This window comes from Podarcis gaigeae (assembly GCF_964106915.1).
Source record: "Podarcis gaigeae genome assembly, chromosome: 1".
NCBI classification, from domain to species: domain Eukaryota; kingdom Metazoa; phylum Chordata; class Lepidosauria; order Squamata; family Lacertidae; genus Podarcis; species Podarcis gaigeae.
The window spans coordinates 29,711,663-29,735,230 of record NC_139678.1 but is presented as its reverse complement, the minus strand read 5'-3'; the positions used below and the strand labels follow the sequence as shown (position 1 = coordinate 29,735,230).

At 41.3% G+C, this 23,568-nt stretch overlaps 1 protein-coding gene across 3 annotated transcripts; it reads right to left on the bottom strand.

Annotated features, from left to right (window-relative positions):
- Positions 1 to 2,944: 2,944 nt before the first annotated feature.
- On the bottom strand, positions 2,945 to 23,521 carry TMED8 (transmembrane p24 trafficking protein family member 8; the record flags this gene model as incomplete). 3 transcript variants are annotated; one of them, XM_083736519.1, is made up of 8 exons in its annotated part: positions 2,945 to 4,096; positions 4,438 to 7,518; positions 7,558 to 10,079; positions 10,657 to 10,950; positions 11,844 to 11,985; positions 14,038 to 14,167; positions 16,055 to 16,133; positions 23,038 to 23,521. In XM_083736519.1, the coding sequence occupies 6 exons, from the start codon at positions 23,519 to 23,521 to the stop codon at positions 9,862 to 9,864; spliced, it is 1,347 nt and encodes a 448-aa protein (XP_083592645.1). In that variant the 3' UTR covers positions 2,945 to 4,096; positions 4,438 to 7,518; positions 7,558 to 9,861. The 3 variants fall into 3 exon arrangements, with proteins under 3 accessions (XP_083592645.1, XP_083592647.1, XP_083592646.1); XM_083736521.1 differs by having other exon boundaries at positions 11,859 to 11,985; XM_083736520.1 differs by lacking the exon at positions 2,945 to 4,096 and having other exon boundaries at positions 7,361 to 10,079; positions 11,859 to 11,985.
- Between the last annotated feature and the right edge of the window lie 47 nt (positions 23,522 to 23,568).

Below are 23,568 nucleotides of genomic sequence, written 5' to 3'. Positions count from 1 at the left end.
TTATCCAACTAGAAACATGGATAATGGAGCCAAACACCAAAGGAAGTGAGGAGAAATGGCCTTTGGTTTTCTAGCCAGTACATCTGAACAACAGATGCAGGGGGTTGGACTAGAATGAACCTCGGGATCCCTTGCAACTCTACAGTTCTATGAACACTGGTCATGTCAGGACTGCAACATCTCACACTTATGTGTTTGTCCCCAGTAATGTGCTCATTATTGCAGTTTCGTGCTTCAGGGCTATTTGTCCCTTGGAGGAAAAAACTACTTAAATCAGAGCACACAATCAGAAGAGAACATTTATCCATGTTTTCGGATAATCAGCTTGGTATAGCTCCAGGCTGCCTCGTGATGCAAGTTTGTTCAGCTGCCTGTGCAAAACAAAAAAACCAAGAAAACCTCCACAATGAGGCTGTGTGCAATGAGGGTAGCTTCCATTGGTATATAAAATGCCCACCACTGAAAGAAATTTGACTTCATATTCTAAATGAGCCAAAAGATCTGAATGCAGGCAAAATTTAAGTATTTGCTGTTTATTTAGCTCACACAACATGTTTCAAATCTAAGCCTACAAATAGGCTAACACAATTATTTGCAAGGGGAGCATATTGTTAGAATCCGAGAGCCCTCTTAGCAGCAAGTAAGTATCTCTTGTATATTTATTTTTAAGGCAAGGGATCTCTGCCCCCCACTCCAGGCATCCTTTTAATTATGCATTCATTATTTTTGCTCAAGATGGTATGGAGGCAGTTATATACCATCTGCTTTAAATATGGTTTGCGGTGCAGCACGAGTGTCAGGGTGAAACTTTATTTTCTACATGGTGCATGTCCTGTAGCTTTCTACTGAAATCCTGTAATTGTTCCTACAACAAGTATCCTGGGGGTTTTCAGTACTGATGTTTTGATTTTTTATTTTTTTTTTGCACTATGAATGCCCTTCCAGGCAGCAATAAAGCAGTAACCTTGGAGAAGCACTGAAGAGACAGAAGCGTAGTAAGTACCGGTAAGCTCATTTGATAAATCCCCTTAGTTTTATCATATCATCAGTTGCTTCCTTATTATCAGGGGGGTGTATATCATAGTCTTAAGAAACCTTCCCTAACTGGAGGATTATGAAAATTAACCACAATTGTTTGCATTTTCTCTTCTTGCATCATGGCTTTTACTTGTGACTAGCAGAAGCAGGATCAGAAACTTAGGCAGGGCACTGAAGCCTTTCACTTCCTTCCCCATTACCACTCACACCCTAGAAATTCTGCTCAGTCCCTCTATCTGGCTTCTGAAAGGTCATTAGGCATTGCTGACATACTCCATTCTATGAATTGCGCCTCTATATTAAAAATAATAAGAAGATGCTGAATTTTGAACTAGTACAGTATAGTTGATAAAGAATTTTCACAGCTCCGTTTATCTTTCAGAGGTTTCCCTTTTAATCTCTTTGAAAGAACTGGTGGTGTAAGGCTGTGCACACTCTCAAAACAGTACAGATAAGAAGAGTTGAATGCCATAATGGCCAAGCCTTACACAGTCAGCGTTTTTGGAATTTATTTGACAAAATTTATATACTGCTCGATTGTAATAAAACCTCTTAGGCAGCTTACAATAATTAAAATAATCAATAAAAACCATATAAAAACAATAAAGAATACTAAAGATTAAAATTAGCAGTAGACTAAAAATATATTAAGACATGTCAACATCTATGTGTCTAGATAGTCATGCCTAAAGATTTTTTTTAAAGTAGGTGTTGAAAAGAATACAGTGAAGGCACCTGCCTGATGTACATAGCTCCAAGTGAAGGTGCACCACACAAAAAGACTGATTTCTTATGAATGCAGAACAAATATTAGTTGGCCCCTGTAACAGTGCCAGTTCCACAGATCAAAATGTCAAGTGGGCATATATGAGGTAAGGCAACAGGTCCCAAGCCGTCAAAGGCTTTATATACTAATAGTAACACCATGAACTTGGCCCAGTAACAAATTGGCAACAAGCACAGACCTCTGAACAGCGGTGCTGTATGTTGATAGGGTCTTGCTCCTGTCAGCAATTGTGCTGTGGTATTCTGCACTAACTGCAGTTTCCTGGTTAAGCGCACACGGAGTGCATTTGTTGCAGCAGGTAAAAGCCACTTCTAGCCACTGAGGCTACCTGGTCCTCCAGTGACAGAGCTAGTTCTCAGGGCACTGCATACCTACTCCTTCAGCAAGAGTGCAACCCCACCCAGGGCAAGCAATTAATCAATTTCTCGGGCACAGGAACCATTCACGCACATAACCTCTGTCTTGCCAGGATTCAAGGTCACCTTATTTCCCCCGTCATCCATCTCACCGCTGCATCCAGCCACTGGTCCGGGGCCCACACTTATGGCATGTGCACTAATCAGTACTTGGGCACCTTCAGAGTGACACTTGCACTGTAGCCTTCATCCCACTTTCTTTATAACCTAAAGCTCCCCAGAATACTATGGAGCCATCTGGACCCCTCAGTGCTGGAAAGAACACTTGGGAGCAATTAAGGGGACCTTGAGTAGGTGAGGTTAGGCAGAAATTAACTGTGTGAAGTAGAGCTCTGGTCATTTTTTAAAAAATGCGCAAAGGACCTCTTACAATAAGTGCTTAACTGTCTTACATAAGTGAGACAGAACCTTTATGAGCATATGAAGCGGCCATATACCAACTTGACACATCTGTTGTTCTCTGACAGGCAGTGGCTCCCCAAGGTTCCAGGCAGGAATTTCCTTTAGCTGAGATTCTTCGCCTTTGACTGGACTTAACCATCCAGGGATCCTTTACCTTTACATTTACCTTAACTGAAGATAGCAGGAACTGAACCTGTGCCACTTTTCGCTTAGAAAAGAACTCAGACCAACACCCCCTTTACCTCTGCACTTCATTTTCTTCTTTCTTCACAGCAGCAAAGGAAAGAGGGAAGGCTGAGGCTGTATGATGAAAATGTTTATTGAAATATTTTTTGAAAAATGCAAACACACAAGTCACAGGTTTACTTCATGCAATGAAACATACATTAACCAAGTTCTACAAGGAACAGCAAACACACTAGAAAAACTTTATATCGCCAGTACCGGAACATACGAGTCAGTGACATAGCTTAATAAAATATCCTCTCAATTTGTGCACAAAAGTAATGATTAAGGAACAAAAATAATATCACATGGATCATAAATCACTGACAGAAATCCTACAAGCTACAGAAATGGTGTACCAAGGTGGCGTTCTGATTAGAGGGCAAGTTGCAGCTTGAGGTTGATCACTCCAGATAGTCTGTTCCTTTTGTCTTAGCCACAATGTTTGAGTATAGGCTACTGTTAACACCTTGGAGTACGGTTTACTATGTTCAATAAAGTTCAGCCTCTCTAGGTATCCTACAACTTGCCCAAGAGGCAGCCCATTGATGATTAGTGGTGAAACAGAGAGCAAGTGAGGCAACATCTTAGCTGGTTATACCAAGTTTGTTTAAAATGCTAGAAGGGAGCTTCTTAGAAGTTTGACTCGGGCCTAGGCTTAAGGGTTCAAACTAAAAACAACCATGGAAGGAATTCAGCACTGCGCTATTATGATCATTCCATCAGTACAAGCATTTCTGCTTGCCAGATGAAACAACCTCCCTGCTTCTTCCCCTGCGTGCTATTATGTTGGGGAACATATGCAGGGGGAGGAGAGGAGAAAAGCTCTGTTGCACTAGCGGGACTTGTTGCACTGGCTCCTGTTGGCTGAACTGCTTATTTAAATCTGGCCCAAGTATTTCAACCACATGTTTTAAAATGTACTTTATTTCAAAGCACAGCTCAGCTGACATCAAAATATAGGGTCGTTTGTTTTATTTTTTTATTTCAACATCTACTACGGAAGGAGAGGTTTGTGCAATTCAAAAGCTTACTTCCAGCAATTTGAACATAAGCTGGTCAAATATATCATCAACCCACTTGTTTTGTGATTTTAATTATTTCAGCCACGTCTCTCTTTCTCATTATTGCCCAGGCCCCAACACATCCCAGAGGGAACTGGACATGTGCTTCTTGAACAGCAGTCTCCCATTATGTTCTGCCAAGCCACTTGGGTGGTAGTGGGGTCCTACATATTTGGGAGAAGCCATCAGTCTCTTGTCAGCTCAAAGGATAGCATACAGCAGGACTGGGAAAGACCCTTGCTCAGTACCTCAGGAACTCAGCATCATTCTGATGGGACTGTACTGGTGGTGGCCTAGATGCACTCCTATCGGGACAGGGATAGCCTAAATTCTGTTGTCTATGCTTTGGGATCCTCTAGGTTAGATTACTGCAACACATTATACATGGAGCTGTCTCTGAAGACAGTTTGGAAACTTCAGGTGGTGCCGAATTCAGCAGCCAGGTTGCTCACCAAGGAAAGACAGTTTGTGCATATGCCAATCCAGGCCCAACCATGCTGGATGCCAATTAGTTTCGAGACCCAATTCAAAAGTGCTTCAAAACAAGCACTTTACTATAAAGCCTTCAAGAATCACCTCTTCCCCATATGAACCAACCTGAAGCCTTTGTTCGTCATCTGAGGCCCTTCTTGTGTGAGAGGTCCAGAGGCAACAACACAATAATGGGCCTTTTCTGCAGTAGCCCCTGCTTGTGGGATACTCTCCCCAGGGAGGCTCATCTGGTTCAGTTGTTACATCTCTTTAGGCACCAGGCAAAAACATTCCTCTTCTCCTAGGCCTTTGGCTAATTAAACAATCTATAACATTTAAAACGGGCAGGGGGTATGGCTTGTGTTTGGTATTTTGTTATGCATTTTTGTGGTTTTGTACTGTAAACCACCATGTGATCTTCCGATGAAGGGTGATATAGAAATTTAATAAATAATAATAAATAACTTCAAATAAGGCATCTTCATAGGAAATGGTCTGATGTGGTATTGGGCTTTGGAGTTCAAGAATTCACTATTGGGCTAATGCAAGCCCTTTGGAATATAGCCATTATGTTGTATGCCACTGTTCTAAAGTAGCAGTTTTACACTTTCATGTAGTCCAATTCTAGCCATGTTTATTCAGAAATATATCTCACAAGAACCAGTCAGCATATTTGTAGGTGTATTGCCTTAGGATTGAACCGTGTGTGTGTATTACTCAGTTCACGGGTTTCTTTGAGCAGGGTCATACATTTAAACCCAATAAAATTCATTGATTCAATATATCTGATGACACAAGAAAACAGCAACAGAATTATTGTACAGGTGTGTTTGTTTAAACTACACAAACTGCCTTTGATCAAGATCAGGAGTTCCCACACTTTATCATGCTTTCCACTTATAGTGGCTCAGTATTTTTAGCCTGCACATCTAAGAATATGTTTAAACTTTGTGTTTAAGCAAACACAAAGACTTGCCTGGTAGAAGGTCATCCTTGTCCACAGGTCAGTGGTAAGCAAATCAACAAATAAAAAATGACCACCATGAAAAGTCATTCCACTAATCACTCAAAGACATCAACATAAAATGCAAGCCACTGCATGGAGTTTGCTCTTGGTGCTGATAGGGGATGTATAACTATAGATTGATGCTGTTTCCTGGTCCAAATAAAGTATATAGGAATATCCTTGGGGATGAGCTCATCTCTCTTCTGTAAATTAACCACAACTACAGTGTTAGCTATGCTTACCTCAGTTTTATCTGTAAAATGTTTTAAGGCCTTCTGGAATGTAACAGAAATATGCTTTATGAGGCACAAATCCTTGGAATGGGAGACCTTACAATGCAATCCTACACATGTCTACTCAGAAATAAGCCCCACCGAGTTCATCTACACATATGATTGGATGCCTTAGCTTTACATCACACAACTTTTTCTTTATCATTTCCTGGCAACTGCATCCTGGTTAGGGAGATGAGGCTACTTTCCCAAAGCAGCACAAAGGGATGTAAAATTGATTAGTCCCAGATGATCACCTGTTTAACATGCTTCTTGCAGGAGAAAGGAAACTACGTGCTTGGTGGGAAAAAAAACAAAAAAGAAATGGTATACCAGTATACTTGATTTATGTAATTTGCTACTTTAAAAGGCATTAAAAGGGTATTAGACAAATGGAAGGACAGAGCTATCAACTAGCTAAATGGTGCAGTCTGCGCAGAGGCAAACAGCATGAGAGGGCTGTTGCTTTCATCCTCTGCTTGGGGCTTTCAAGAAGCATCTGGATAAGGTCACTGTTGAAAACAGGATACTGACCAGATTCTTGGGAAGAACATGAAGGGTTGTTGTTTTGTTTTTATACTCTAATAAGCTTTCCTCTCACTTGAAGATTCTCAGAGAATTTTTTTTTTTTTTGTAAGAGGCAGAAGCAAAATAAGCAGAAACTGGGCTGTAAAGAACTGAAAAACACAAAAGCAAAACAAGCCTTTCAGAAGCTAGCAAGTCCCCAACCCCAGAGATCATACAATGGAACAGAGCTACAAATTTTTACATTTAATTCAGTCATGCCAATTCTACACTTGCCTATGAAAGTGCTGAAGTAAAAATAAAGCACATAAGGGAAGATTGATGATGATGATAAAATATTCTCTCAATTTGAAGCAACAACAAATTGCTGAAGTATTCAGTTGCTTCAAAAACATCACACAGAACAAATGGAGCAGGGATCAAAGTACTTCAAGTGCATTGTTACACTATATTGATGAGGTCGTCACAATTATTTTAGAAAATTTCAATCCCTTTGGCCCCTGATCTGAAATCATAGCTGATCTGTCCTAATGCCTGAAACTGGTTTTCTATTCCATCTCAAAAAATGCTTTAAAAATGACATGTATCAATCCCAGACAAGTATGTGCATTTTCCCTGGCTATCTCCCACATAACTCTTTAGGTGCCAAGATGACAGTTCTCCAGGGATTTTAGGTCTGTGATCCAAGAAAGAGATCCAGATTTCATGATGTGAAAATAGGACAACCATACACACATTGTGCCCTGGCTGCATCTCTATAGCTGAACAGTTCTAAGTCCCGTCAGTATTTGGAAAGGCATGTGGTGTGTGTGTATTTATCTTCAAACATGGTTTCAAAAAGTACATTACATTTGTATGTGGCCAAAGTGTGTTGGCAAAAGACCAATTTTAAGCTGATTTAATGAACAAGAGCAGCACTGAAACCAATGTGTTATTAAACAGACTGTAGAGAGGAGAACATGTAAGGCCTTTGCTCAATTTGAATCTACTGCAGTTTAGGTTATTAACTCTTAATTTCAAATTCTGTTCTCTTTCCCAAAGTGAACTATTTCCAGCCAGGAAGGAGACACTGCCTCATATATTTATGGGTAGAACATGCAGTACAACTTCAGTAGCAATTAACATGAGCAAACACACCTCTAGCAGGCATGGGCTAAAGAACAAAGACAAATTTATTGTGCTGAACAGAGATTTTCATATTACTTGTGTGACAAAAAGCAGAGAACTCTGTAACAAACAAACTTAACTCAAACTTGCATACTGTACTTGATTCACACAATCTGTCTTTATAGTCTGCTCTTCAAGCAGAACCCTAGGTAAGGCAAATACCTATCATTTTACCTGTCTATACCAAAATAAGAGCCCTTGTATTGGACATATTTAGCAGACTCTGTGTGTTCTGTAAAATGTGGGAAGTCAAGAAATTAACTTTCACAGGGAAAATGCTTTGAACAATAATGAACAACAGTGTTTAAAAACATTCAGAGGGAAGAGAGTCTTTAAAGCTAACCATGAGCTGTGCAATCGTGAGACACAAGGGAGCTCCTGCTTCTGGCTTTTCAAAAATACAGCAGCTGCTGTTCAGGATATTTATAGAAAAATAAATACACATACTGTCCTTTAAGCCAAATAATCAATCTGCGTTGCTACTGGATTGCCTCTCATTCTCTTCCCCTCCAATTGATTTGCAGAAAGATAAGCCCAAAGTTTGCTTCTTGCAAGTCCTGTGCTTTGCAAACTCTGTGCTTCTCACTTATTGGCCTGGAATCAGCCACTAATTTCTCCATTCTCACTGCAAATAAAAACAAAATGCCTAGGAGCAGCTACACCTGACTTCCACTTTAAAAGTTAGCAGGAGCCCTTGTTTGCCAGGCCTCACTACCAACAATTAAAAGACTTAGGTTTTCACTCCAAGTCTTTAACTTTTTTTAAAAAAAAAAGTTCAATGGAACCAATAGACTCTTGCTACCTTATTTGCTTTGCAACTTTTCCTTCCTTGGCAAAGTACTTAATATGGCATAGTTAGAGAACCATCATGTCTGTTTGGAAGATAGATTCTTTGGCATTGCACCTTCTAGCACTAAACTATCAGCAAAAGATAGCTGTATATATGATCAAGGGCATTTCCTCAAAAGGTCTCCAAAATGTGTGTGTATCCTTCATACTATAACTGTTTGCTGAAATCATGCAAAGAGCCAAGCAAACACAAGAGATAAACATCAGCAGCCGCTGTTTTAAAAGGCATACTCCAGAGTTGCTTCTGAAATCCTGATAAATACATGTATTAGTCCTTTGCTGCAGAAAGGACTATGTGACCTACACATATATACCCTATAAAACCTGAGCTGTGAACGATAGGTGATGCGACTGCCACTCCTCTGAAATATAACAGTTATCTGTGCCGCTTATGCTGTATTAAAGACTGGCAATGGCCTCCGAAGCCTGAATGCAAGGAAAGAGGCTCTCTTACCAACTAACACCTGAGATATTAAACTAGAGGTGTCAAAAATAAGGCTGAGGAAAATCCCTTATGTGCATTATAGAACACTCTACACACTATCATGAGGGCTAAGGTGTTGATGCCCAGAATAAAGGACCTCACTTGCCAATAAATAAATGCTACTGCATGGCTCAGTTTTCCATCACTGAGATGGAAAGGGATGCTGTGTACTTGTATGACTGTGCACAATGGCCTTCTTGTAGCTTGGAGTGCTTATTGGTGGAGTGCACAGGCACGGCACAGCAAATATGAACAAGCATAAGTATATTATCATATGCAAACTACATTATCATAATTTGCTTCCAGTGAAAGTGACTTTTTTTAAATGAATCCACTTGTTGGAATAAATTGACACACCAGCCCATTTTGGGTTTGACACCCCTATCTTAAGCTACACTGAATTCAGGCAAAAAGTCAACCAGTGAAAATAACATTAGCCCCAAAAGGTCTGGAGGAGGAAGAATCTTTGTTTTGTGAATTGCTTGACTAGAATTATTTGGTTTATGCTTCCTTCTTCCTTCTTCCATTTTGTGCCCTTTCTGAGAGAATATACATGTAACTTAAAATTCTTTCAGGCAAGCTGTGAAATCCAGGTATCTATACCAGCAAATACACACCAATTTTGCCTTACAATAAACTAGCTACATTTGCACGGAACTAGAAGAGAGAAGACAGGCTGGCAATGGCCTGGATGGCATACATACGTGCCATTTCAGAAGCTTCCCAGAGACCAAGCAAATGGCAGTGCACCGCAGCATAGTAACAATGCAGTTTCTACAGGCTGCTTTGGCAGCTGATCCCAGTGATTATTTGCAGATAGAGGAGTAGAAGGTGATAATATATTTACCCCAAAAGAAAAGGCATATTTCAACTTCAGTTCATGGAAGTGCAATAGAAAGTAAAAGCAGACACATGAACCTGGTCCAGTGATTTGCTTTCTGTAACTAAGCTCTCAGATTGGTGTCTGCATAAAACAAACGAGCTGCCAATAATCACGTGCATCACTTTAACAGTGAGGAAGGGTTGAAGGAAGTCATCCATACATAAGCATAGAGATTCAGCCATCAAGTGTGTGCCTGTCAGGAGATACTAGTCATGACAGGCAGCTTGCTTTGGTGTCTTATGGCCCACCCACTCCAAATCTCGTTAACTGCTCTAGCTGGTATAATAGACATGGAAGAAGAGAATCTTGTTGCGTAGGAGTGAGTAAGAATTGTCAAATTTGAGCAAGTAGATGCCCTCGCCTGGATAATCGTGGCTGCCTACTTGCACTTCCCGGTGGCTATCCCTTCGGTAGACAGGCATGATCTCCCCATAACGGGTTCGCAAATAGCTTCTGGAGCCTCTTTCCACATCACCAACTGGAATAGGTCCTGAGAATAAAGAAACACACAAAGCATCAGTGAACAAAGTAAAGACCAAAAAGTGTCATCAGACTGACTAAGGAAGATCACAAGAAAAAAACATTATGCTTTGCAGTGGACCATGGCTTTCTAAGTTAAGTGTCTGCTGATGACAATGAAGTTCTACAGATTTTCTTTTTTAATCTCAATGTTGATTATAATTTATGTTGATGTTCAGTATGTGTTTTATGTTTTTATTTTATGAGGCATGACAGTCATAATTCCTCTTCCCTCCATGTCCCTTTTCTCTTGTGTGTTGTATATTACATAATGTAATTTTTATTATTATTTATATGCCATCCATCTGACTGGGTTGTCCCAGCCACTCTGGACGGCTCCTAACAAAATATTAAAACACAAAAAACCTCCCTGACTTCTAAAAGTCAGATAGAAGTTTATTTCCTTGACATCTGATGGGAGGGCATTCCACAGGGTGGTCATAACCACCAAGAAGGCCCTCTGCCTGGTTCCCTGTAACCTCGGAGCTGGATCACAGCATGCTGATATTAAGGCAACAATCATGACTCTTGCCCAGTTCTGCACTGACCTTCAAACTCTTCATCATCATCATCTTCATCACTTGATTCACTAACTTGCACAGTAATTGCAGTGCTAGTAACAGAAGTCCAATCAAAATATACTCCAAAGCCAATGTCATAATCTTCTGTGGCAAACTCCCAGCAGACACGCTTCCCATCAGGGTGAGTTGGCACCCGGACTGTTAACACCTCACCCCGTTTCACTACCATTCGGGCATTCTTCTCCTTTGTCATCTTTGTTTTGAACTCCCTTATCTTGGCGCTTGTCCAAGTAGTGGGGGGAATTAGAGGTGGAGGACGAACTGAAAGAAACAAGGAAAGTATTACTAGCTTGTAATCAACAGAGGGCATAGTCTTTAATTTCATTGTACATTCTAAATCAACACTGCGAACAAGCGGAATAGATTTTGCTTATGCGATGGGACTCCACCTTCCTGCAGTCCCCCAGGCATTCTCAGTATGTGCTCTGAAGAATTGAGAAATCCCCTGGGTACATAAAGGAAAGAAGAAAGGAGAGTCTCATTGTGCAAACTGAACCCCACTGATGCAATGATGAATTCTGCTCATATGGTTGCCAATTTTCAAAAAGAAATAATAGTTCTCCTCCACCTTTATGCTGGTAGAGCTCTTCGAAACTGCAGATAACTATTTTTCTTCCTCTTCATCTCAACCCAACTTTACCTTGGGATGATTGACACTAGTTTTTTAATGTCACTGACAAAAGCAATCTATCTCATATTTAAACAAACTATACACCCAGACTTAGTATGCATTTAGTTTCACATAGAAAAGCTTCTCATGGGGAATTAGTGACAATGTGTTTAATTGTCAACACTATCCTAATATAGTTGATTTGCTATGCCAAATGGGCTGTTTTAAATGAATTTCTAGTCTGGAGGGGGGGAACCGCCCCCAGAGAAATATAGCTTTGAGAACCTTGCTCCAGGGCTGAATAAATAAACTGCCTTTCAATTGAACTCAAACACCACTGAATTAAAATAAATAAATAAATTAAAAACAAAATAAGAGCAGACATAGTCTACTGTCCCAGTCTCCTATTTTTCTAAACTTATAAATCAATTTCATGTTTGAAGATTTATCATACCAGAGTATCAATATTACATTTGGGATTTGTCCAGAACTCTGGCCACTAATAAATAATACCCCGAGACAGTGATGTAGTCTTAAATCTTACCTTTCTTCTGCTCACCCAGTAAATCTGTAGTTTCCAGCTCTGCTGTAAGGACATCTACTGCTCCTGTGTATTCAGACTGTATCATGACTATATCACCTGGTCCTTGTGGGTCAGGATACTTTGTCATCCGCACTACAGCCTCCTATGCAGAGGACACAAGCTTACTTAGAGTCACACCATATATTTTTGAAATTACTACATTTATTTGCATTTAATTACTAAATTTTACTTGTTGATGCACAATTTCTAGGTCACATACCGAAAACCATGGAGATTTCTTAAGTGTAGGAACTAGATTACCAAGAGACTCTGCATATATCTTTTAAGACATGATACATTTACTGTGCCTCCCTCTACATAACTACACTAGTGATCATATCACCCACCCTCTTCTCCTGGAGCAAATGTAAAGTACAAAAATAGTAGCACAAAAGTGAAATGTTGGGCAAGAGACCAGTAGCAAAACTAGGAAGCAGGTGCACTGGCTGTTACAGTGTATAAAGACATATTCCCCAGGTTAAAATCTGACAATACTAGTAAACACTGCCAAAATTGCCCTGACCTCATCCTTGGAGCTCTTCAGTGGAAGACAGGTTGGGCATACAGAAATTCTCCTGAAATGAAATCATGCCAAAGTGCATTCATTGCAATAATTAGGCCAATACAACTTTGCCATTAAGAGACATTTATTTCAGTTCGTTTTAAAATGCATGAAGCACAGACCAACATTTGCATCTGTAGTATCATAGCATTACTGTTAGGAAAACAGCAGAGAATAAAGAAACCAAGTGCTTAAAAATGACAAAATACTTTGACCTTTTTCTATAGTTCAATTTTCAATTCCAATCTTACCTTTTAAGGAGGATCAAATGCAAATCAAATTACTTTCTAAGTACTATATTAAACACCACAGCTACTCATGAACAGATAGAAAGAACTCTGGCAGACATATATTTTTTTGGCACACTCTTCCATTGTCTCTGAAGACACAGATGTCAACAATCTTACTCAAGATTCTTATCTCTGCTCTCTGCATTTGCATCACTGAAGTGACCTCTTTGGGGTGCAAGCCTGGGCAGCGTGTATAGGGGTCCTGGGCTGTCCAGATGACAGGACCCCACTCTTGGCTTTGCTGATATGGTCCAAAAGAAAGAAAAGAAATACATTTGGCACTAGCTTGGTTGCAGGAGTTGCCAGAAGGAAGCATAAAAGATACCATCCAACCACCTTAGGGACTCTGCTTCGGATTTGTGTCGGGTTAACTCATTAGCCTTTGCTTCTCCTGAAGATATCCCCAAAGGCAGCAGAGGTCAATTCAAAGGAATTCACAGAATTTATATATGCCCAAGTCAGATCTGTGTCTAAATTCGTTAGACACTCTTTGCAACTTTGTTCTATTGTGTAACTCACAAGTTCTCCAACTTTCTACCCCTAGGAACCAGCTGAGAGGGCTGAAAAATACTGGGGACCACCAGTCACAAAATGGTAGTGGAACCCTAACCCTTTCCTTTGTATTTCTAGTTTGCTATTATAAAGAATATTAACCTCTCTCTCTCTCTCTCTCTCTCTCTCTCTCTCTCTCATTTTTTTCAGCACCTCCTCTGGTCTTTTAGCCCCAGAGAAGGGAGACTTCTTTTCCCTTTCTCTCTTTAACCCCCCCCCCCCCGAATCTCCCAGCAAACTTTACTCAGAATATGGGAGGGTTGGTTTGCTGGTGCTGGCATTTTTCCAACAACAAAGGCTACAGCATGGGCAAGGGACAATGCAGGTGAGTAAGGAGGCACTGGGTGAGACATGGCACCAAAGCCCTATTGAAAGTAGACTTAGGCACCATAATGGCCCCCAGCCATTTGAGAAACACTGGTCTAGCTTCACTCTCTCCCTCATATGTTGCAAAGCCACACATATGTCTTTTCACACTTCTTCCTCATCAAAGGGTTTTTTAATTTTAAAATTTTGCAGACCCCAGAGAAGTAAAAAGTGTCCAAAAAATGTATCCATGTCTTAACAGTACACAAATGTGATAAAGTGTTCTTTTAATACAAAGAACAGCCCCATAAACTTAACAGGAAGTACACATGTATTATGAACAGCATCACAAATAAACCTAACAAAGTGTATTGCCCATGTGCTACAAAGACGAATGCATTCAGAAATAATACTGTGCAGACAGTCTAGGAAGCCAGTCCCCTACCTCTTTTGGGTGCTGATGTTGATCAGTTAGGATCTCTTCCTTTCCTTCTACATCTTGCTCTTTCAGACCATCGTCAGCACTTCCACAATCCTTTGTAGCCTCTGCATTCACAGGTGACCCACTCTGCAGCCTCTCAAAGAAAAACAGCAGATCAATTCAATATGTTTTAAGAGAAATTCAGGATGTTTTCAGGCAGGTGAAACAATAATAAACGAATCTCCAATCAAATAGGGAAATTGATTAAAGGATGCTAAAGAAACAAGATTTCTTTAGTGTGTGTATTCCTGACACAACCACATAAAGCTGTCACAGCCGAGCCAATGCTACAGTGAATAATTCTGCAGCTTTGTACTCCCTTAGGTAGCAGAAATACAGCCCAGCTGAGCCCGTCCAACCACCACTTCATAGCTGAAATACTTTGTAAACATTGGCTTTAGCAAATCATACCCTGCACTCAGGCTGATTAATTCAGCTAGACATAAAAAGTACATCAGAATAATGTGACAGCTTGATGCAAGCATCTCCATGTCTATAAATGAATAATGTTTTTTTTAAATGATGTTTTTTTAAAGATACATTAAGCCTTATGCAAATACATTTTACAGATAACAACACTGGGCTTACCAACAAACCTTCAGGACTAACCACAGCAGTAAGTTCCTGTCCCAGCTAACTACTCTGACCTCTGGAAAGATGGGAGCAGGGCAACATGGCCAAGTCTGGGGTTATTTAAGCTTGGTCACGCCCTCTCTAAAACAACTGATATTTGACAGTTTAACTGGAGAGTCTGGCTGGCTATGGAAGTAGCTAGGTGTGCTTAGGGATTTGTCAGGCAGGAGAAACCTGTATAATTTCCTCATGCGGAGGAAAAGGACATGGAAAAGGACTAGAAGTGCTTTTAGAGGAGTGGGTACCCATTCTAGGAGTAGATGGTTTTAATAGAAACAATTCTGTTGTAGAGGACTATAAATTCTGGTTCAGACCTGAAACAGTGTTTCTGACAGAAAATAAGAACTGTGCCTTTAATAGTTAACCCTTCAAACCTTTTCTCTCTTTCAGTGTTCATTAATATTTTCACCATGCCTCAGCTTTAATTTATAACTTGTTTAGGGAATAAGTTGTCACAGTTGTTACTGGCGATCTTATAGGATGGTACTCAACTATGTTTTACTCAAAGTAGACCCTTTTAAATGAATTGGCTTAGTTATATTCATTAGTTTCAGTGAGTCTATTCCGAGAAAAATATAGTGGAAAATCTCTCTCTGTATTTCTCTCCCTACCCACCCCCACATATTTTTGTGTTTTTTTAAAGTCATTCTTAGGGTCCATTTTGGAGGAGAAACTAACTAAAATAATAATAATCTTAAAGAATAATCTAATTAGAATCTATTATCTAAAAGTAAAGAACATATTTCCATCAGGAGAACATTTAATATTTAAACCTCTGCTAGTTTAGAGAGCAAACATGGTAATAATGAAAAAAAATTACCTGGCATTCATGCTATCTTAGAGATTAAAGCAAAAGCCTATTTGGCATCAATGGGATGCTGCACAGCATCCCTGGATGAAAACGTAATTACAGAGGCAGCAGGGATTTCTATCTCCTCTATGCTCCAGAATTCAAATGCCAGGATTACCTAAATTTGCTTTTAAAAATAACATTGTGCTTTCACAATAAAAGCAAAGTTTAACTCATTGAATCCCGCTCTTTCTCTTGTTAAACCTGGTGCACTATAGGGCATTACAATTATAATATAATACAATTATTAATAGATCAGCGTCTGAACACTTCAAAAACCCATCAATAAAGAATCAATATGTCATTTACAGATATTTTACAGGAGTTACAGAATATCCAACAAAACTACTAAATGAAGCAACTGGCAGATATTCAGATATATATTCTATATTGCGAAGGAAAGCTGAGCTGATTGCTAGACTCCTTCATCACCAGAAACTCTCCTTCATTGCTCCTGAGCAAGGCCTAATGCAGGCCGTCATTACACATATTTCCTACCTGCACTGCAAGGCATCATTTTCAGATGTGGCAGCTGCCTGGAAAGTAGATTCCGGTCCTTGATCTGAATCTTCATTCTCTAGAAGAGGGCAGAAAGAAATAATATTTGGTTTTTCGGCAGTTGTAAAACTCTAGCTATTATCCAGTGCTAGGCTCTTATGAGTGAAAGGGAGGGAGGCAAGTTTTGGCAATTTTTCATTTCCCCCTGCAGCCCCTTGTTCTCCCTGAAAAAGCTGCTTCAGCAGTTGAGGGACTCTCTGAAACAATGTGGGAGGGAGTGCTGAGGACTTCAGAGCAAATGGACAGTCAGCAAAAATTGCATTCCCCACCTACTTCAGGCTATATCACAATCACAACTTAAAAGACATACTCTGCTTCCTTAAAGTCATATAACAAGCAGAGCACAATGAGTTGTTATGACAGTATCCAGATTGTATAGAGTCTGAGCCACAGAATACAGATGTGGCAGCCTGACAGCAGGCCCCAGATTTAAGGCATCACTTGCTATATAAACATCTCTTCTCTCCATTACACCACAGGACAAGCAAAATGGCAATGGCCATCAGTACTTATCATGATGCCTGCTAAACTGTCCCTTTCAGTTCTTAAACAGTAGTGAAAAAATCAGGGAAAGCATTAATATTGGGTGAAAATCAAGAACCGTGGAAGGACAATGAGGAGTAACTTTAATAAACAAATTAGGACCATCGCTAACTCAAACATAGTCAAGAAGAACACAGATAACCTTTTCTAAACAGGAGAACAGGATGACATTTTAATTCATTTAATCACTGGCTTTTCAGAAGAGATTACTCACAATGGGAGCACGCTATCATTAGTTTTATTATTTAAATTCATGAAAGCCCAGACCAGGAGTGACAATTTAAATTTATAATTGTTTATAAAGCTCTGGTATACCTTGTTTACCAATTGTAGATTTAATGGAGGAACTGGGAACAGGCAATGCCATAAGAGTTTTTATCTAGATGGATTATCTTTAGAATTGTAAGAAAGCACAACAGTATGGTGATGGCAATGCACAATTTTCTTTTCACAAGTTAGAAATTATACATATATGTACTGTAAATGAAATTCTGCAGATTAATCACATTTAAATGTGCTTGCTCATTTTCTGCATTTCCCCCTGTTTCTTGGGTTTCTAATGTTTAGCTTTCCAAGGAATGTCAGATTCGGGAGAACAATTTGGAGAAATAAAGGAAAGTATGGAGAATGACAACCAATTAGTTTGAAAAATATGGAAAACACTGCTGAAATAATAATGAGAACTACCATAATGTTCCTCTCATGGACCCATGAAAGAAGTTCTTCCAGTAAAACAGCGGCAAATATTTTCCCCGGAATAGATAATAAACTGATGGGGCGATAGTTCCTAGGGATGTTTGGTTGGCCGCCTTTGAAAATCGGAACTATTGTAGCTTCTCTCCAGGAGTCGGGGATGTCTAGGGCGGAGGAGATAGCGGTGAATACAGGAGTCAGCTGTTCACTCCACCAAAGAGGATCAGTCTACCGCCAGAACAGATTGGCTTCCGAAAGTCAGCATCAACCATGGACCACTGTCTAACTCTCTATCACCTTGCCAGTAAATACACTGCACCAAGGCAAGGCCACCTGTTTGCCGCTTTCATGGACCTGGAGGCCGCCTTTGATTCCATTCCTAGGCAGAGATTATGGTCCAAACTTGCCCATCTGGGAATTGATCCGCACCTCCTCTCCCTAATTATTTCCCTTTATTCAAACACCACAGCTCGCGTCCGAACTGGTCCTAACGGCTCCCTTACCACTCCATTCCCAACGGCCAGGGGCGTCCGACAAGGTTGTCTCTTGGCCCCTTTACTGTTTAATCTTTATATTCATGATGCTCTTTCCCCTTTGAAGCTAGCAACTAAGTATCCTCCTCACTTAGCAGGCCACCCCGTTGCTTCCCTTTTCTATGCTGATGATGCCGTCATCTTATCCAGAACAGCTGCGGACCTAGCAAATGCAGTTAATGCATTTATCGCCTATTGTAAGGCGGAAGCTCTTAATATTAATTATAAAAAATCGAAAGTCCTCCACTTCACTCGTTCCCGCAAACTCAAGCTGGAGCCGCTTAAGATCACAGGTGGCTACTTAGAAAAGGTAAAAGCCTTTAAATATCTAGGCTTAATATTTACTTATAATCTCTCCTGGAGCACCCATCTACAATCTGCCTCTCTTGCTGCAACCACGACCTCTAATGCCATTGTCCGATTTTATCACCAGAAGGGCGGCAAACACCTTCCAGCAGCAATTCAAATATTTAATGCCAAAGTTGTCCCTAAATTATTATATGGCTGCGAAGTATGGGCTACAGCAATATCAGGTAACTTGGATCGCCCACTTCACATGTTTCTGAGATCTCTTTCCGGTGTCCCGAGATGTGTCTCAGGTGCAGCCCTACGACTTGAGTTCGCCCAGCCCTCAATTGAAAAACGAGCATGGAGTCGAGCCATTTCCTATTGCTCCCACCTATTAGCATCGGATGCTCGAATTAGAGGTGGTTTCTCCAATCTGATCCTAAGAGATATTCATAATTCTCCTTGGAAAATTACAATTAACCTCAAATTCCGCTCTCTTCTCAATTTGAACCGCAAAACTGTTTTCAACTTAGAGTGTATTAGGCCGGCGGCCCTACCTTCAATCAAAAAGAAGCTACAGCAACTTGACTTCTCTAACACAGCTTCCCATGCAAGAGGGCCGTGTTCAGGCTTAGCCCTAGCTATTCCACCCCCTGAAGGGATCCCTCTATACTGCCTCACAATTCCTTCGGAGGCTAAGCGAAGGGCCTTTACCTGTGCCCGTCTCAACTGTTTTCCTACAGCAGTTTTGTCGGGTCGTTATTCCAGAGTTTCCATCGCAAATAGAACATGCACCTGCAATGACACGGCTCTGGAGACTATGGAACATGTAATGCTCTTCTGTCCCAACTGGACAGATGAAAGATCTCGGTTTCTAACTCCTCTCGTGAACAAGCTTCATCTCCCAATCCAGCCTTGGATAGTGTCCCTTCTTCCGCAGGATTCTGACTGTTGGATTACCGAGATGACAGCTAACTTCCTGCTTAGTGTGATGAAGAGAAAAGCAGCACCAGCTTCTTCTATAATACCACAGCTGAAGTCGATACGCCGCACAATCGAACCTGTTTTTGTACTCTCTTTCACTCGATGTTTTAAATCCCCTGTTACTTTTGTTATCCCAATTTTTTCAAAGTATTCGCCCAGGACGATATCTACTTTTATCTCCCCACCCCCATTTTATGTTGTTATGTCTATGTATATTATGCTATGGCCACACGGCTAATGCAATAAAATCGATTGAATTAATTAACTACCATAATGCTTTCAGAGCATTGCATATATTATCTCATAATCCATATATACTCATGCAAAATAGCCCAGCATTTTCATCTCTGAGGTAGGGTGTGTGGGGGTGTGAATGAGTGAGAGAGAGAGAGAGAGAGAGAGAGAGAGAGAAAATAGTTGCTTGACACCACCAGCTGCAGCTGTTGTTGGACTTCAGCTCATCAGCCCCAGCTTGGTGAGTCTATGGGTCATCAGGAGGAATCTAGGGGTACTGGTTCTTAAAACAATTTTAGAAAGCCAGTTCTGAACATTTAAGTTCTGGAAGTGATTTGCTAAATCATTTTACAGGTAATTTTGTTGCCCTGCCCTTTTGTTCAGTTTTACAGATTTTCAGAAAACTATCCAAAGCAGTAAGTAAATGCTTGTTGTCAGTGCTTTTTTGTGGGGGGATGCAGGGGTATGCATACCCCTAAACATTTTGTGAATCTAAAGTTTGGCCTCATTGAGGGGCATTATTTCAATATGAGTAGGAAAATGAGAGTACCCCTAAATATGTTTAAAGAAAAAAGCACTGCTTGTTGTGATAAAGTCTCAACAACTAATTTAATAATTCCTTCCTTAACCTGGGCTTAGCATAAAAGATCCCTCTTACATTAGTGCTTATCTGCTCAGATGAACAGAAACTTTACATCTTTCCAAAAAAATTAAGGATACTGTACTGTACTACAAATACAGTAAAGCTATTCTACAATTTCCTTAAGCCAGTATAGATTTTGGCATCAAGTACAGTATTCAGCATGCTAACAATTTCAAGCTGGTTTTGTTTGTATTCATTTTTTTAAAAATGTACATTTTTAGCTCTTAAGGCTGTGAAGATAAGACTTGAAAATGTGTAGGCAGCAACTGACAGGGTTTTGAGAGAAGCTGTTGAGCAGAAATTACAGTACAGGTGTGGGGGGCTCCAATATTGTTTGCATAATATGATTGGGGGCTTCCCTTTCGTGCAGGATTTTGATTGAAAACAAACAAACGAATTATTTAGAATCCAGACCCATCAATGGCTTAGAAGTTCTGAGGATCACCACAATTAACCCATAAATAAATAAAGGGGAAAGAAGTGTGGTGAGGGAGACTTCCTCCCACAGTTATAGAAGGTAACCAATAATAGGGAACCAGAACAGAAGCAGGTATTTACTTTAAGGTTGTCACAGCTGCACAGTGAGAGTTGTGTGTTTTTAAGAAGAAAAGAAGTGCATTAGCTTTGCAAACACAGGAGAAAAAAGAGAATCACCAGCTTGTCTCAAAGCCAGCACTGACACCCAATACTATAGCAACAGATGATTTCATTTTTATAACAAAAAAAAATTCCTTCCAGTAACCTTTCATTTTTATATTTCACTTATTATTATTACTCAACATCCTTTGCATATTGACATTGATATGTGGGAGCTAACTATTAGGCACTGCTTATTCAGTGGTGGTGGGGACTTGGCATTTACACAGCACTTCCACATACATTATTTTGCTGTGATCCTTACAAACAATTGTCAGAAATTATCCTGCTGATAACTGAAGATGAGAGATTAAGTCTATGGCTTCCTTATGTCTACCGTTGAGTTCAGATGGCAGAAACTAGATTTGAAATAGGGATATTCTGATCAAAGGTATCCTCTCAGATAACAATGTATACTAATGGGGTTTTGAAGTATTTGTGGCCTCATTTGCTGGGGCAGGATCTGCTTAGGCCTGCCTTTTATTTGTATAGATTTTCAGTTTTTTAAGGTATTTATTGGCTGTGCTAATTGTAATTGACTTCATTATTTCTACTGTTTGTAGGTCACTTTTTCTAAGTGACTAATAAATAATAACAACAACTGGGGTGGGGGCTAAGCTGCACAGAGTCTTAAGTCTGTGCACAGGGTGTATACTTTTAAATCTACCACTGATTTCTAGGATCCTCCATTTTAATGATTAGTCAACAACACATTTCCGTTGCTTTCACTTAAACCTCTCTATGCTGTGTTATTACACTTGAGATTTTAGAAGTGAAGTGTCTGGTGCATAAAACAAGAAAGCAAAGAAGTTCATGGCAATGCCACTACTGTCTGCTACCTGATGCAACAGTTACACCAAGGTGCATTAGCCCAATTAGAAAACAACTGGTATGCTGAGGGAAAAATTAAACAATGCAGTAACCCAAGGGAACAAAAGCTATTAAAGGCTAGCTCCTGACAAACAAGAATATCAAACAAGCCCATCAAACAAGCAATACTGCAGTATATTATGCTCCACCACACTATTTCTTGAGTGATAAATAAAACATTGATGGGTACTGCAAAACATATAATGCAGTATTATGATTTTGTTCTGACACCTGTTCAATACTGTTCTACACAGTACTGATTAAGTTCTTGGTGATCTCCTTATTAAAGTGATTCTGTGATATCCAGTTATTCTTAACGCTGATCTTTCTGTTACAATGGAAATGAGTTTATGCTCTTTGGTTCCACTTCTAGCTACTGGGATACCACAATTGGGCAGCCCATCTTCAGGAAGTCTTTCATGCCGCAATTCTGCCTTGCCCCAACACACCTAATACGCTGGTCTTCTGTAATACGCATGACTCTTCCTTGTACCTTGGTTTCAACTGATCAACATAAAGAAAAGATGACAATTTATGCAACCAGTAAACCACTTGTCCAAGCAACGACAACTGCAGAAAAATGTGTAATCTGCCAACACTCAAGGCATAAATTCTGGTATGGATGGAGCTAGCACATCTACAGATGTATAGGATAGTGAAAGGATGCATGTAAACTTAACTTTAATTATTATTTGTAGCTTAAGCACTACAGTATGTTGTCATGGAAAATGGTGTGCAAAGGCGAAAATCCCAAAAAGGTAGGGGTCCTTTCTAACCGATGCCCCTGGGAGGAAAGGATGCACTGAGTTCCTTAGAAAAAACCACGGAACTACAATGACAGTCCAATCCTACAAATATTTATTCAGAAGAAAACCCCATGGTCTTCTTACTCCCTCGAGCGATTCACTTGCACCTCGAGTTTTCTAAGGCATCAATCAAACCAAGGACGACTATATACTTAAAACGGAGGTCTAGGAGGGTCTGTCTGGAAACAGAAATGGCTTGTTCTTCCTACTGACCAGGAGGTGGCCAGCAACTGTCTTTTCAGGACCCCCAGCCGGCCTCAGGATGACTCTTTTCAGGCTTCCGCGACGCCTCGCCTCGAACACCTGCAGCGCCAGCAAAGCAGCCCCAACCCCCAGCGCCTCAGCCCGGGCTCCTCGCCGCGCGCCCCAACCCGGTTTCCCCCAAAGTAAACGCCTCCCGTCGCGACCTCGCCGCTCCCTTCGTTTTGCTTATTGAATGCCAAGAAGCTCCCTGAGCGGCAGAAGTTCAACAGGTGGCGCACACGCGTGCCACAGGGAGGGGGCACCTGTTGGATTTCTGCCTGCAGCGCCGCTGTCAGGGGACCTGCGAGGGAGGTGGCGAGCCACACGGGCCCTCCTCCCGCGCTCCGTCAGTCCCCGGCGAGGGGGAAGGCCCTGACAGAGACGGCGTTTTCTTTTGCCCCCCGCCCCGCTATCTCCACCCCGCAGCCGCGAGGGAGGCCCCTGAAGTACCTGAGGAAGGCGGCAGCGGAGGCGTGAGGCGCGGCTTCTTCTCGTCGTCTCCAGCCCCGCCAGCGGGGCAACTGTCGCCGCCTCCTCCCAAGCTGTTGGCCGCGGAGGGTTCGAAGCGGGTGCCCACGGCGGCGGCGGCGGCCAGCACGTCCGACATGGGAAGGCGGAGAGCTGAGCCGCCCGAAAGCAGCCGGGGAGGGTCGAGCGGAGCCGAGCAAAGCCGGAAAGAGCCGAGCGGCGATCGTAGCCGCTCCCGTCCCCCTCTCTCACCCGCGACCACCACCGCAGCCTCCTTCTCCTCCTCCTCCTCTCGGGCCTCCGCCCTACGTAGTTCCCGCCTAAAGCCGGCCGCTTTCGAAAGGGCCGCTTTCGTCAGGCTGCTACAGAGGCTTCTCTGGCGGGCGGGATGGGGAAAGGAAAGGCGGCGCACTTCCCGGAAGCGCTGGTAGCCATGGAGACCGTTCCAGGAAGGACGCGTTGCCATAGCGGCGCCGTTGCTGCTGCAGCTGCTCGGGGCTGGCAGGGGACACG